This window comes from Phoenix dactylifera, chromosome 9 (genome assembly GCF_051530095.1).
Source record: "Phoenix dactylifera cultivar Ajwa chromosome 9, Ajwa_hap1_PhDact_Kaust_v1.1, whole genome shotgun sequence".
Taxonomy (NCBI): Eukaryota; Viridiplantae; Streptophyta; class Magnoliopsida; order Arecales; family Arecaceae; genus Phoenix; species Phoenix dactylifera.
In genome coordinates, this window is record NC_143198.1 from 33,643,155 (window position 1) to 33,658,905 (window position 15,751).

At 38.8% G+C, this 15,751-nt stretch overlaps 1 protein-coding gene and 1 long non-coding RNA gene across 7 annotated transcripts; one reads left to right on the forward strand and one right to left on the reverse strand.

Moving 5' to 3' along the window:
- LOC148702590 (uncharacterized) lies at positions 1-2,185 on the reverse strand. Its single transcript, XR_015969183.2, has 2 exons — positions 2,053-2,185; positions 1-1,201 (listed from the first exon to the last, which is right to left on the reverse strand). It is a non-coding gene; the product is annotated as an uncharacterized LOC148702590 (long non-coding RNA).
- Positions 2,186-3,107: 922 nt separating this feature from the next.
- LOC103721328 (Single hybrid motif superfamily protein) lies at positions 3,108-13,770 on the forward strand. 6 transcript variants are annotated; one of them, XM_008811496.6, is made up of 9 exons: positions 3,108-3,319; positions 5,594-5,827; positions 8,399-8,475; positions 9,104-9,163; positions 9,280-9,504; positions 9,692-9,754; positions 12,433-12,501; positions 12,622-12,667; positions 12,765-13,770. In XM_008811496.6, the coding sequence occupies exons 1-9, from the start codon at positions 3,310-3,312 to the stop codon at positions 12,851-12,853; spliced, it is 873 nt and encodes a 290-aa protein (XP_008809718.1). In that variant the 5' UTR covers positions 3,108-3,309; the 3' UTR covers positions 12,854-13,770. The 6 variants fall into 6 exon arrangements, with proteins under 6 accessions (XP_008809718.1, XP_008809725.1, XP_088561310.1 ...); XM_008811503.6 differs by having other exon boundaries at positions 3,126-3,319; positions 8,402-8,475; XM_088705184.2 differs by having other exon boundaries at positions 3,176-3,319; positions 5,594-5,821.
- The last annotated feature ends 1,981 nt before the right edge of the window (positions 13,771-15,751 follow it).

A 15,751-nucleotide genomic window follows, 5' to 3' on the forward strand; every position in this document is an offset into this window, starting at 1 on the left:
TGCCAAAATCAAAGATTGATGTAATTCAATCAAATCCAGCTACAATGTACGGATTTATTACATAATTTCAAATGTCCATAAATAAAAGATAAATTGACTTCTAACTATCTAGCAGTCTGACTCCAGATCGAGCTCACTTCTTGTCCCATCCGACAGATTCTACGAATCCAGTGCCTCTGAAAAAAAATGGAAGTGTAGTATGAGCTTTTCCAGCCCAGTAAGAATCCCAACAGCCATACACAACAAAATCATAAAATAATCAAGTATCAAAATATATATATCATTTCATCATTTCAAAAGCTCAACAAACAACAAATGTATGTAATCAGTACATATACACAAATCCTTTTTCACATTATGTGATCCATTCCCGTATTACTCAAATTCCAAAGTTTTCAAACTTTTCATTTCTGGCGTTGGACTAACCAAGATCATGTCCCAGTCCAAGACTGCACAAATCCCACGCATAAGCTCGTGGCAGCTATCCTACGCGTAAGCCCGTGGAGGCTATCCTACGCATAAGCTCGTAGAGGCTATCCCACGCGTAAGCCCGTGGAGGCTATTCTACGCATAAGCTCGTAGAGGCTATCCCACGCATAAGCCCGTGGAGGCTATCCTACGCATAAGCTCGTAGAGGCTATCCCACGCGTAAGCCCGTGGAGGCTATTCTACGCATAAGCTCGTAGAGGCTATCCCACGCATAAGCCCGTGGAGGCTATCCCACGCATCAGCTCGTGGCCGCTATCCTACGCATAAGCTCGTAGAGGCTATCTCATGACAAGGTTAGTCCAACCCATATTACATGTCTAGTTTTACATGTTCAATCACATTCCCATCACATCACATATTTTCATAAATTTTCAAAAAATATGTTATTTCTTCCCAAATGAATTTATCTCAATATTTTCATTATAAACAACATGCATGCCTCATAGGTGCCGCATCAACTCATAAACAATAACAACATAATAATGAAAATATGTTGATAAAAATTCGTCTCATATGTATCATATCAACTCACAAGCAATAACATCAAAACCGTAAATAAATCCAACGATAAATCAATATATGCATAGAAGTGCTCAGATGTAGGGATTCTTACAGAAATTGTAGACTGACTCAAACACAGTCCGAATCGCAACCTACGCGCTGGGGTGCTGAGTCCCCTGATCAAAACCTCCTGGCTCCGCCGACTCTTCCTCTACAACATCAATTATATTTCACAAACTAAATTATTCAATATTTAAATATTCTAAACCATAATTCTCATCTGTTATGGGGTCCATCATCAGGTCCCCAAACATCTCAATCCTCCCAGATCTAGGGCAGTCGGGATAGTCCGACTCCCATCTTGTACCACCGGCCTACGTCGTCGCCAGCCGTGGCCGCTGCCATGCCGGCGATGATGGCCGGTCCCGGTAAAGAGACCAACATAAAGGAATGATTCCTCTCTCTTCATGGTTGGGAGTACATCTCCCTCCTTCAAATCTCTTTGGTCTAAGGGTAATAGCCATGGTGGCTGTGCCCTTTCCTTCCCCAACCCGACAACACCACAGCCACCACTAGCCACATCATCGCCGGCCAAGAGAAGGAGGGAAGAAGAGATATCTTCTTCTTCTTCTTCTTATTCCCCCAAGAATCGGCATGCTTTCCTCCCTTCCTCCTCCCCCTTCACCCACGGAAGACCACCCTGAGGGTGGCTCGGCTCCCCCCACCCGCCAGCAACCACCTCACCGTCGTCGCCGGCCGGCAGCCAACCGATGAGAGGAAGAGAAGGGAGATGGGATCACGAGGTAGGAGATCTCGGTCCACCTCTCTCCATCCCCTCTAAAACCCTAGAAATCCCTCTCCGATCCTCACAGCAACCTGACCAACCCCACCGCCATAGATCCCGGCCAATCCCGGTGGCCGGCGGCGGCACAATCCGGAAGAGAGAGGCCGAAACAGGGGTACCCTGTTTCGGGCTCTTCTCCGACGATTCACCGACCAAACACCCCATCAACAAGGCCCTAATCCTAGCAAATGAAGCATAAAGAAGGAAGCCACACTTACCTCGGTTCGACGGCGTGCTCCGGCGGCCTTTCCGGCGAGCAATCGGAGGAGGAAATCCGTGAGCACACGCACGGGTCCAAAGCTTTTTCTCCCGTTTGCGGGAGGTCTTCACCAAAGAAAACTTCCTCCGTGGCCGGCCGGATCTCGGTCTCCTCTCCGGCGATCAACCCCTCCAGCGACCAACCTCTCCCCGGACGCTGCCGCCGCCGCTCTCCCCCTTCCCTTTTTTTTTTTTTGTGTTTCTTCTCCCACGATCGTGCCCTAGGCACGATCGTATATGGTGGATGGGCCCGGTCTTTTCGGGCCGGCCCGTCCACCTCTCTCTTTTTCTTTTCTTTTCTTTTTTTTTTCCTGGGTATCACACATTGGATCCCTATTATTGAATCATGACTTTATCAGATTTCCATAGAAATCCATTCGGTTGGTTCCCAGTCTACCTCAACAGCTCTTTTTGTTTGTATGTATATTTTATGTGACTGCGCGCGTGTGCACGTGCAGGATGTTAAAAGGTTTAGCCTCTCAATAATAGAGATTCCAGCAAGTCAGATGGCGTCCGAACTCGGATCGACTTTCACTCCACTGTCTTGAAAAGTCAAGATCCATGGGCGGGGCATGGTTCCCGACGCTAGAAAGATATTCCAGTCTGCTACTGTATGGAACTCGTAATACTTGACGCTTAAGAAGGCTGGATTTTTGAACCCAGGAAAAAAAAAATGAAGGCTGGATTTAATTTACAACAATGAACTGAATTCAAACGCAAACATGGGACGAGAGTCATAGGCCCATCAAGCGACGTCTTATCTTTGGTCTGGCTGGCCCCAATTTCAGCCCTGCTCCTCAGTGACCATAGTCGCTGTGCGTTGTGAAGCTGGGCTGGGTCATTGAACACAACCCAATTTGGTCTCTGGTCCGGCCGGCCGGTCTTGGATTTAAGGCGGCCCGGCCTATTTACATCGGTAGGCCGTTAGGATCAGACGGCTTGAGTAGGACTTGACAAGATGATCACAGTCAGTGAGAGGCAAGATCCCCCGTAGCTTACATAGAAAAGCAACCCACCCTGTCCCATTACCATACGAGACTCCCACACACAGAATATCGCCTCCGTTTCTGTTTCTGTTTCTGCTGGAGGCCCGAGTGTGCTCCCTCACTCGCTCCTATAAATACCAAGAAAGGGAGAGAAAAAGGGAAGCGCCGGAACAGAGAGAAGAAACGAAGAAACGGGAAAGAGAGGGAGAGAACGAGAAGAGAAGAATAGCCATGGCTACATGTGAGTCTCACATCGGCTCTTCCTTCCTCCCGAATAATGAAAATTTCCATTCTTTCTTTCGGTCGATGATATTGTTTGATGGGTTTTTCCTTCGAAAACCTAATCATAAGTGGTTTCTTTGTTCGAACGCCATCAAACGTTTCTTTAAGTTTTTTTTGCAAATTCTTCAGCTTGATTGCTTGACGGTTCTTTGAAAGTCGAATCCTGATTGGTTTATACTTGAACGCTATCAAAGATTTTAATTATTTTTTTTGTTGTTTTTTTTCTTCTGCGTATTTTGATCCCGTGTTCTTCTTGCTGTTCGCACGATGTAGCGGCAATGTTCGGTCATGCCCTCTTGCATGCTCTTCTTGACTTCTCCATTGTTGTTGAAACTTCCTTTTCTCTTATTTTCCCTACTTTTCTTTTCCCTTTTACCTCATTTTTTTCAGTGTTCTTTTTCGTTTGTTTTTTTTTTGCCCCCTACTGCTCTTTGATATGGATATTAGTCTTCTCGGGGAATTTGTGAGTGCTTGAAATCTTGTTACTGACTCAGTTTCTTGAATATTGAAACTTATAGTCGTTCTTTTGTTTGATTTCATCTGTGATTTCTTCTACTTGTTCGTCTTCTTCTTGAAATCTTCTTCTTTATCTTCTTTCTTTCATTGACGGGGATTCAGCCTCCACCTGTGAGACAGCATTGCAAAAGCAAAGATTGGGATTTCATGACTTGCAATTTCTTTACTGATTGCACAAATCGATCTTTTTGGTTTTCTCGGGAACCAAACCCTACACAAACAAAAGCTGTTCTCTGTTGTGTTTTAAGATTCTTAAATTTTGAGGATCTTGTGTGTTTCAATGGATACTATCAGATCAAGATGTACGCCAAACTTTTTGCACCAAGTAGGACGCTTGGGACATGCTATCTTTCTTCTCCATTCACTTTCACCATCAGTATAAATGGTAGCAACTTGAATAGACTTAGAGATAACCGTAATTAGGAATAAATTCTTATTGAGGATTCGTATAATGCATCTTGATTAGTTGGTGCAAGGATTGATGGCTATGGCTATGGAACGTATTTAGCTGATTATTCTCAGCAGTCGCTTTGATACTTTGAATCTGACATGTTCTCTTCTGGATAGAATTTAGTTATTTAACACCTTGAAGCCAGGTGAAGCAGATCGGTATTTCTGTTCCTACCATGCTACACCTCACACAGAGATGAGGGAAAGAACTTATACCCCAATGTGTCATTGATGTCTTCAAAGCCAGTTATCTGGAAAAGCATGATACTTATTGGTTGCATCAGGATGAGGAACCCAGTTACTTTCTCTCCTCTGAATTAAGTAATACTTTATTTGGACAGCTTGAGTCCATGAATCAAACTGTTTTTTTTTGTTTGAATTTTGAAAGATACTATATTGTTCTTAAAATTTTTAAGGATGCTATATTACTTTCACATTGTCCTGTATCTTATGCAGCCACGATGAAAGATTTCTTGAGTCCAATCAGTTGTATATTTTACTGCATAACTATTCCAGAATTTTGCACTGAGAATCTTCTACATCTTTCCATGGTAGGAATATGTTCACAACTTGCTTGAAAGGAAAACTGTAAAGCAGGACATCAATAACCTCAGGACAAACTGGCTGGTTATTGTAAAAATATTACTGGGACATGATGAACATAATTGTTAGATCAAGGAAAAATGTAAAACAAGTGGGCAGGCCATGTAGTGCTATTGTCAAACCAAAGCTGTGAGAAATTTGACATCTTTCTGGATATGGAACAAGTGATTCATGAGTGGAAAAATTGCCATCATGAAAGAACAGATATAAAGAGACCTTACCAGGAGGCAGATTTGAAAATGTGGCGTGGGAGAAAATTTGCCAGTGTATGCTTGGTCAAACAATTCTTCATCCCTTCAAATCAAATGCTTCTTAATATAAAGCAGGAGAGATATTTAACTCTTGTTGCAGCAGTGTATGGTCAACAGTGCTGGTGTACCTTAAAACCCTCCATAAATCCTTGGTATACTTTGTTGTTGAAATAACTAAAGCTATTGGTTTTGTTTCACCTTTGGTTTATTTTGCAATTCAGTCACATACTCATGCACGGTTATATTTTTTATGCTGACCCAAACATTAGTGCTAGATTAGTTTCCCATGACTCTGCATTATTAGTTTACCACGATTTTGCATTCTTGAATCTTCTATCTGTTAAGTGTTGCATCAGATATGTTGAATTAACTGGTAAACATCTTATATAGTTTTACATTATGTCTTGTTTCAGGTGGTCTAGGAAGTACATCAAATGTCAAACTGCTCAGTTTTTACCCAGACTTCAAAAAGCTGAGGAGCACTGCACTGTTGACTCCTCATAATCTGAAATGCGGCGGATTAGAGACACTGAATGGGTCTAAAGGAACTCAGATATGGAAAGAACCAGTGCATGCTGCAGGATTTGATAAGCAGGCTCAGAGATTCTCAAACTCATTGGTTGCAAGATGCTGCATATCACCAGGAAGTGTGTTTTTCCATAATTTGCAACTATCTGTTCAGATCTCAAATATTGTTTTTAGATTTCTCAGACAGATAATTGCAATTGGTTAGACAGATGGTTGCAATTTGTTTCAATAGTTTTTCTCATAATGGAGGGTAAGTTTTTTCATAATAGATGGAAAACTTAAATAAAGCTTGAGGTCTTATATCTTATACTACACTAGCAACCGGGCACATACGTTTGAGGGGGAAAAAGAAAATCAAATCTTAAATTACATTAATACAAATAATAAATAAATTAATACTATATTTTTCAAAAAGTAGTTCTGCAAAAATAGGATTTGGTTTGGGAGGAATATTTTCATATATATATATATATATCATATTTGGTTTTCAAAAATAATCCAAAATCTTTCCATATTTTTTATCGGATCATTTTTTTTCTCAAATCAGTTTTAAAAAGTAATTCTCCACAAATGCGGTATGATTTGGAAGAAATATTTATGCATTTTTATCAAGCTGGGTTGTCAAAAGCAATTTGAAATCTTTCCAGATTTTTCCTTTTATTTTGGATTTGGATGCTCTCTACCAGGGGTTGGACTGGAGAGGTCCAATCTTTAATCACGGGCCACCTGCGATTGGCATGACAGCTCATGATGCAGCGGGCCCTATGCCTTATGTCGACTGTCCAATGTGCGGAACTTGCTGGCGTCACGGACTGTCGTGCCAATCACGAATGGCTTGTGTTGGAGACTGGACCTCTCCCGTCCAGTCCTTGACTGGAGGGGATCTTGGTCCTTTTTTTTTTGATAGTATATTTCCTTTTCCCTTTTTTAACAAACGGAAGTAATGAGGGGGATAAGTTATATACTGTGGAAAAGTGGGAAGGCATTTTCAGTATAAAAAAGTGATTGACGGAATTCACAGATGATATTTTTCTAATTTGGAACTGTCATTTTTTTAATAAAGTACAAATTGTTTGCAGCAACCTTCCCACTTCATGACACCCTGAAACTTTCTTTTTAAAAACCTTTTTTATTTTTCTTCTACTACCTACCAAGATAGGTTATACCTAAGTATCAGAAATGTTTAGGAGGTATACTATTTTTTGAATCATTAATCATATAAACCAGAAAATGTAATAGAATATAATTTGATAAAATATATTCTGCTACGTATATACACACATGTAGAAATTTTGCAAGCTTTTTCTGCTATGGCATTATTAGACAATTTGATGTAATCCTGATGGATATTTAGGGGTTGCTTGCAATGTTGCTTGGACATGCGACAAGGGTGTCGTATCCAAGATTCCAGAAGAATGAAACATGGGAATTTCTAAAAATCAGTTGAAGGGTTATATCTGTATGTTATAAATGTATATCTAAATATGTACTGATGTATGCATATGATCAATAATGAGCTAGACCCATTTTCTAAGTTCATAAAATTTGATGAAATTGTTATTGCTGGTTATGGTTTAATTAAAAACTTTGACATATAAGTGCCAGAAGTAGAAGTGTAAAGATGATGGCATCATAATTTGATGCTACGAAGTTTCAAAGAGTGTCATGAAACATCCAAAGTGTGCAGGTGTCTGGCATGCCGTAAAACCTGAAATTTGGAGTGTCCACGTAACACTGGTCACTCGTGAATAAGCAGATGCAAATTCAGTTGAGGTCTGGAATGATCTGAATTTTCTTGCAGTATTCAGCCTTCCTACTTGGCCGAAATTGTAAAGCAGCTTCAAAACTGATCACAGATCTGACATTGAGAGGCAGACTGAAACAGATTTATCCTCAGATATGATTTTCACCCTGATAACCAGCAACGATCTGCTGTATACTGCTGTTTTTTATAACAGCGAAGGGAAAAATCGAAGCAAAGATCAAAGGGAGGGAAAGAGTAGAAAATAGAGAACAAGATGAAGCACAAGGGTTGGGAAAGAGGTGATACAGATAGAAGAAGACTTGCATTGAAATGGTTTAATGAGCTTACAAGCATTTTTTCCTTTTCAGATAACCAGGCTGTGGAATGGGACCTATTATGAAGTGGGATCCTCCCATATAGATGCTATAGGGCTAGTGATTTTTTATGATGATTATGTAACCAGGATATGCTCAGACACATTTAGACCATTGTTTTGAAATGTCAAATGCACGTGTATGATTCCTTTCTGCAAAGCTACTGCTGCTCTTGCCTGCTTATTATTCTGTTTTTCTCGGCTTAGCTGCTTCAGGCATATAATTAGATATTGACTCATTAAAACATTTGCATTTATTGTGTGCACAGATTGCATAATTTCAACTATGCAATTTTAAGGAGAAAATAAGATGGTGGATTTTTCTCTATATTGCCTAATTTATGGTTGTTTCATATCACTAAACAAATTACTTTATATCATTCTTCCACCTCTAGCCAAATTTGGTATCTAAGTTTTGAACTGTTATTTGACCATGCATTGAAATTCACACTTGTCTGCATGAAGGTGAGAGTCATATGAGCATTTACTTTTAATTGGTCGAAGAGTCTCTGTTGTCTGATGTTAATTGTCTGCATGAATCTGTGCTAACATGTCTCTATTTTTTCTAAATAGCAGAGAACGATTCAAAAGTTATTGAGTTGGAAGAAAATAAATCTAATGGGGACCAAATTATCCCAGTTTCACTTGAAGTGAGTACCTCCTTCTGATTTGATTGATAATTGTAGCTTTAAACGTGAATACTGCATAAATGTCCTGCTGCATGTGCTCTTATAAAACCATGGAAGTGGATTTCATGTTTGAAATCTGCATTTATTAGAACTTCAAATGAAAAAAAATAATTAAATGTTTAAATTTGGCAAGAGGAATATGATTGACTCGAATCCCATATCCTAAGTCCTGATTTTTCCTAAATTTGCTTCTCAACATATGAATTTTTCTAAATTTTCATGTTAACAATATAGTGTTTGTATGGTGCGTGGAAATATTAAAAAGGATTGCGTAATACTGACATGATGACTAAAAGGATAATCCTTAGTAACAAAATACAGCTCCATTACCTATTGTCATTATACATAATGTCAATCTACGATCAATTTGTTAGCCTAATAGTTTTTTATCTTGAAAAAAATGGTTTCCAGTTCAAATATCTGCAGCTATTATAAGTTAACAAAGATGATGATTTATTTTCTTCTTTAAGTCATGAACCATAAGTAGCAACAATTTAGTAATACCGATTACAGGGGATTATACATCATTCCATATTTGCTGGAAAGCTTATTTGTCTTTCCAGTGATAATTTATGTTCAAATTTCTCAGGTGGAGCCATTGCTCACAGCTGTTTGTGATACAACTTCTATCGCAGAGTTTAAACTGGATGTAAGCCATTGCAAACTATAAACATTATGGAAGAATAGTCATTGTTATTTTATTTTCTAAAAAATATAATAAATAAGATTAATTTTGTTTATCTGTGTATTTATCTTTATGCTTAGTTTGCAGGCTTTCGCCTCTATGTCAAAAGGGACTTGGTTGAGAAAAATGTACCCCCACCTATTCCAACTCTTCCTCCAACCCAAACCAATACTACAAACCAAACTACTGATTCAAATGGGTCTGCTGCTACAGCTTCGCTAGCCATCTCCAAACCAAAACCTTCTACAGGTGGTATCCAGAGAACAGCTTCAGATGAAGGTTTAATGATGCTTCCATCACCAAAGGTGACTGTTCATGAACTTACTGCTCTTTTTTTCTCCTAGAGGAAGAATTAGGCTTTTATTCAACCACAAACAATAAACAGGTAGCCAAGGCTAACCGTTTACAAGATCATTAGAAAGCAAATGGACTTCGTGTTCTTCATTTTCTTTCTTTTTTGAGTGGTGTTTGCACTGATTACATGTTAAGCAGGTTGGTTTCTTTAGGAGATCCCGAACCATTAAAGGAAAGCAAGCACCTCCATCATGTAAAGAGGTAACTCTTTTAACTATGCACATGCTCAAGCTTTTCACTATTGGAGCTAACTAACCAGAAGCGGCTGGTCAGGCTTATACTGGGGCCTTATCTGGTCTGTTTTGACAGTCCGGAAAATAGTCAAAATTAGATTTTAGTCCTTGGCCTCGCCTATCTCTTCAAACTATTTTACTTTTAACTGAAATTTCGGCATACTTTTTAAAATGCTGTTATATGTTTTTGGTTTTTATCAACTTATGGATCTCTTAAGTGATTGAGCCATGAGGTCCCAGAATTAGAATTGATAACTGGTCTGGAACAGGCTGAAAAGGTGCTCAGTGCGTTCAGTTGGTGGCCTAGCTTAAACATTGCCTAACGTAAAAGTAGCTCACATTTTTCTTTGAAATGTCAGTATTAGCCTGGATGAGTATGATTTCAGTACAAGCACAACAAACTAAGTTCACTTTACTGATTGAACAATAGTAAAAGTTTAATATTTTTAATATCTTTGATTGTTTTTGAAAGTAGATTAATATAATTACTGATCAATGAGTTATAAGCTTGGCAATGATCATCTCAGAAAATAGTTAGCAGCAAAATACTGGACGAGGAGATGCTCTTGTACTATTTACCAACTTATTTTTACCCTTTTTTTTTTGTTCTCTTTAAATACTGCACTTGTGTCTCTTACATACCATTTCCCACTCCTTTTATTGATGCAATCCCATGTTACTCTAGAAAAGAATTTATATTTTTCACACCAAGACCTAAATTAGTTTCATTTGCAAGTCCGAGTAAATCCTGGTATCTCATGAATCTTTTAATTTGTTAATTGCTAGCATAATATAGGAGAATCTTTCTCTCTAAGTCCTAACTCAGTTGTCTTTGCAAATTCAATTTCATGCAATTTATATGTCTATCCTTGTTTTCCGTGAATCTTTTTTCCCCCTTTATGACCTTACATAAAATTTTTACAGTGAACTATCATTGATCTGTCTGTGATTCTTTAAGATTTGACAACATTAGCTTTTCAAAGTTATTTAGCACCATGGTTGCTAAAAAGGTGCATCGAACACCCCCCCCCCCCCCCCCCCCCCAAACTCTATAATCGTCACTACCTAACAAAATTTGAAAGAAAGATAAGTGATGCACTTAGCATAATCACTGGTTGAGTTTGCTTACTTTAGAATCCAATAAGATGGAAACATGTGGGGACTGGATAGTTTTATTTTCAAACTTTATCAGCTTTCTAGGATGTAATTGAAAATTGAAAATCGTGGTAGTTACTGCACAATCATTGTGTAATTTCAGATTATTTAGTTTGCTTAGATGCTCTAGAGAATCATGCTGAAGGTGGTGACACAAAGTTGAATATAACCATTGTTTTGAGAGATTTCTGTTGATACTATGAGAATTAAATTAGCCAAGCCATGCACAATAACAAAGTGACGAGCATTGATTGCAAGGTTGTGCTGAAAACACTTGACTGGAGCTTTCCTTTTCTTCGTCCAGAGCCACTTCGCTTCTTTGTGATGGTTAGTGTGACTCCTAATGATTTCTTTCATGCTTCTAGAGGCCTTCATGCTTCTTTTTTGGCCTTGAGATACAAGTCATAGATGTACTATAGATATGTCCCCTCCTCAGTATTCTCATGGAACAGTTGTGGATTAATAAATAAGGTTCTATGAATATGAGAGAAATGCATGAGACGCACCCTAGAAATTCAAGAACAAAGGACTGTGAAGGAATGAGAAACTGCTGCAACACTTCTTAAGATTTTCTGTTGTGTTTTCATATATTCTTTTATAAAAGCTTCTTGCTTCTTTTGGACAGCTGTCTGGTAATCAGTCCAACTTATGTTTCTTGTACTGCTGCCCACAACCATTTCCCCTTCTTGTATTTTTGGTTTCATGTAGGCTTTTCCCTCCTATACCAGGTGCCATTTATTCTTGAGCTTTAATTGGTCAAGCATTCATCTGTTTACAGTTCATGGATGACGAACTCCTTTTGTTGTGGACCTTCTGCAAATGAAAAACTGAGATGATTGTCTCACCATCAAAGGGACCTTCATGTTTTCATACAAAGTTATATTTGCTGAGATTTATATTATGTCTATCAAAGTACAATATTGATTGCCTTAGCAAAAAAAAAAAAAAAGAAAAAAAAAGAGTACAATATTGTTTTTCAATGGCGGATGATTTTTCCAATCATTTCTAAATAACGAGACTGTTTATGAGTTTTTCGATCCCAGCGTGATTGGACTTGAGAACATTCAAATTGCTATAAATTTTTCTAGGTTTTCCGAGATCAAGACTCTATATTTGCCTGTCTTGTGCGCCAACGTTTATGTTTTCAGAACTTACTTTTGCCCTTAATGAGGCGTTGTATGAAAAGAAGATCTAAGACTGTCTTGCGCATGCCACCTTGCTATTTTGTTTGCTGTTCCAGTAAGATAATGCGTCTGATCAGGTTGAAGTGATCCAAACTTGACATGATAACTGACAAAAGATCACCATGGCCTGGTCAACTACCTGACTCATTGATGCCTTTTCTTTGTCCTTCATTTTTTCAGTTACTGCTGTTCTTCTTTTGCCCAGTTAATGCTACAACTGTTCTTTATAATAAAACTAATAAATCTTGATCTACCTTGTTGTCCTTCTTAGGCCGTATCTAATATTTTATGAACTTACTCTTGGCAGGGGCAAGACGTCAGGGAAGACCAGGTTCTTTGTTACATTGAACAACTTGGTGGAGAGGTTCCCGTAGAGGTACTAACTTGTGTCCATTTGTAGAAACTCTTGGATCAAGGCCAATCTGGCGGGCACAAGTTTTTTATTTTAGTGCACAGTTAGAGCTCGCTTTGATTTTCCTTTTATTACCTGTTTCAGTCTGATGTTTCTGGGGAGGTAATCAAGATACTGAGAGAAGATGGCGGTAAGGATGCCAGGGTACAGTTTTGTGTCATTGTTTATGTCGTGGCTATTACATGATGCTCATTGACGTAATTTATGTTTTTTGCTGTGCTCTGCAGAACCAGTAGGATATGGTGATGCTATTATAGCAATCCTCCCTTCCTTTCCTGGGATAAAAAAGCTTCAGCAGGCAGGTTCTTTCCCATAGTTTACATAAGGTTATCGACGGAACTAAGGTCTCACCGGGTGTTTTGGTAGCCAACTTATACATACAGAATCTTTTGAGCTTTTGGCTGGTTACAACGGGCTTGCGCTGCTATTTGAGGTGCTTTCTGAAATGATGAAGTCTCAAATATTTGTATGGACCATAGATGCCAGAAACTTTTCCATGGTGCTGCACCTACTTCATATTCTTGCTCTTTTTTCACCCAGATTTATATGTTTCGAATTTTCGGGAACCTCTGATTGCAGGGATAAAGTTCAGTTTGTGCTCAATGATACTATTATCATACGTAGTTTTATCATTTGAAAATCGCATATAAACTTTTGCTTAAAATACCACCAGCAAGCATGTGGTGTTACAGTATGGCTGCTGATGGGTGAGACGGAGGTGTAGGCTTCGTCATTCGAGATCATGATTCCAAGCTAGTGGCGTTGGGGGACAGCAGATTTTCGATTCGTCGATGGTGTGTGCTGAGCTCCGAACCGCCTGGGAAGGCATATCTTATGCGAGACGGACACTTGGTGCAGACCAGATTATTCTTGAGGGCGACTCGGCCACGGTGATTGACTGGATCAGGGGTCGGGGTCGTGCAGGTGAGGGTAGGCCGCTGCTTCTGGACATTCGTAGATTCTTGCAGGCATGTGACACCCATCAGGCTACATACGTCTACAGGAAAGCGAATTGTGCAGCTGATTGGGTCGCTTCCTATGCGGCTCACCATTCTAAAGTCCTTGTTCGGAGGGAGCACGACACAGTGCCGGAGTTTCTTTCTGATTTGTTATTTTCAGATTTTGCTGGTCGTATCCACACCCGTAGGGTGTGAGCTGCCGTTGTACCTACGGGTGTGTGTGAGCTGCCATTGTACCAAAAAAAAAAAAAAAGGAAAAGCATGTGGCGTTAGGTAGATGAGCATGTTTTCCAGTATTTATCAACCCTGCTGTTATAGCTTTCTGCTTGTGTGGTATATCCATGCTTGAAACATTCCTCCCTCTTTTCTACGTGACAGACATAGCCTGTGCTTAGATAATCTAGCATATAAAGTTAGAAGCGATCTGGATCTGCAGGTGGGATGGAATTTTGCCCATGTTGTTTTAAAAGAGACATGATATCAATGAACTCCATCAGACTTCGGCCGGTGAGGGTTATTAAAATGGTGCATGGCCTCGTGGCGTCATCTTCTGGCTTCTTTACCTAGCTGTAATGCTTCTAATTAATGGAAGTCGTGGAGGTGTGGGCACATATTTCACCCCTATGTATCACGAAGAAATACCCACCATCATCGTGTACAGACTCTGGCGCGTCATGACATGATTGGGATGCACGGAAACGTGTTTTCTTCCATCTTATTACGGAATTCTTTTATTGTGTTTAACTGAACTTTGGAGGAGGCGAATTTGTCCTCTCCCTCTCCCTCTCCCTCTCCCTTGGAGTAAGAACCGATCCAAATAACTTGTATTTATTTATTCAAGACAAAAGTACTAATGATAGCAAGGAAGAAATAGTAGTAATGACGTGGTCCAAAGAAAGAAACATCTGCAGAATGGGAGGGAGACCGAGCGATGGGGCTCGGTTAAGAGGTGAGTTTTTAAAGTCACAATGAAATCTTAAGGCCATATTTCCTTCCTCAACCTTTCTTTCCTTCTTTTTGATCTTTCTACCGTCCGTCGCACACCGTGGCCCATTGCATGCCGCGACTAACAGAGAAGAGGAGATGAACGGGTTTCCTTCTTCCCATCCGAGCATGACGCAAGATGACTGCCGCGAGTTCTCCAGGTACCACGGCCGCTCAAACTATTCCCATCGCCTCTCCTCACGACTGTTTTATCTTGGATTTCTCTTTTTAGCATGCTAAATGTGGAGGTCGTTAGATGGATACAAGCCATAACATGATGCCCATCAAAGAAAGAGAAATTATATCCTATACCACGTGAGGTAGTGCGCCATGCCAATCCGACTTTGCCACATAATCCGATGCATCACATCAGCTTAAATGTCGGCCCGATCCACCACGTTGGCCAAAATTAAGATAGCATTTCGTGACCCAAAAAAGATCTCCAAAGTAATCTTAGATCACCGGAGATTTTTATCCTGAGATAATATAATTTTTGATGATTTAAGATCATTGCGTTTGGTATGCTATATTCCAGTGATTAAAGATTCCTAGATATTCATAATTGACCTATGTGGTATTTCATCAAAATCCAAAATCACTCACTATATAATACCAAAATTATCTCTAATATATTCTATAAAAATATATTAATTAATTATATAAAATATATTATTATATATATATATATATTAATTATTAATATCTTCTACAAAATATATTTATTAGTCCTATATATTATTAATCATATAAGATATATTAATTATTATTATAGAATTAATATTTTTATTTATACTTATAATATATTTTTAATACTAATAATTATTTTGACTAGAAAAATAAGGCAAATAGAAGTAAGAGATTAAATATTTTCATTATATAAATATAAAGTACAATAATATCTTTTTATTATAATTTAAAATTATCGTTGAATAATAATATGACAATAATATGATTAATAATATATTATAATATATCATATCATAAATATAATATATATAAGGTATATTAACGGTATATTGATATACCAATATTTTCATTAGATTAAAAGGTATTTTTGACTTCAACTTTTAGCCTAAGATCACTGCCTAGGTGATCTTGGATTTCCGGCCTTAAAGGCGGGCATCTTATCACTGGGTTGGGCGGTGATTTGAGGAGTGAAGATGATTTGGAACCAATGCCACGTAGATTCTGTGGTGTAACTAAATACAATAATTTTATTACCTCCATCCATATTATGCTTGATCTTGGAATGATACCCTATACCAAATGCC

Bases quoted from the DNA above. Each gene is read 5' to 3' on its own strand.
- LOC103721328 (XM_008811496.6), top strand. The intron at 5,828-8,398 runs GTGTGTTTTTCC...TTTTCTAAATAG, and splicing joins ATGCTGCATATCACCAGGAA to CAGAGAACGATTCAAAAGTT. The intron at 9,164-9,279 runs GTAAGCCATTGC...CTTTATGCTTAG, and splicing joins TCGCAGAGTTTAAACTGGAT to TTTGCAGGCTTTCGCCTCTA.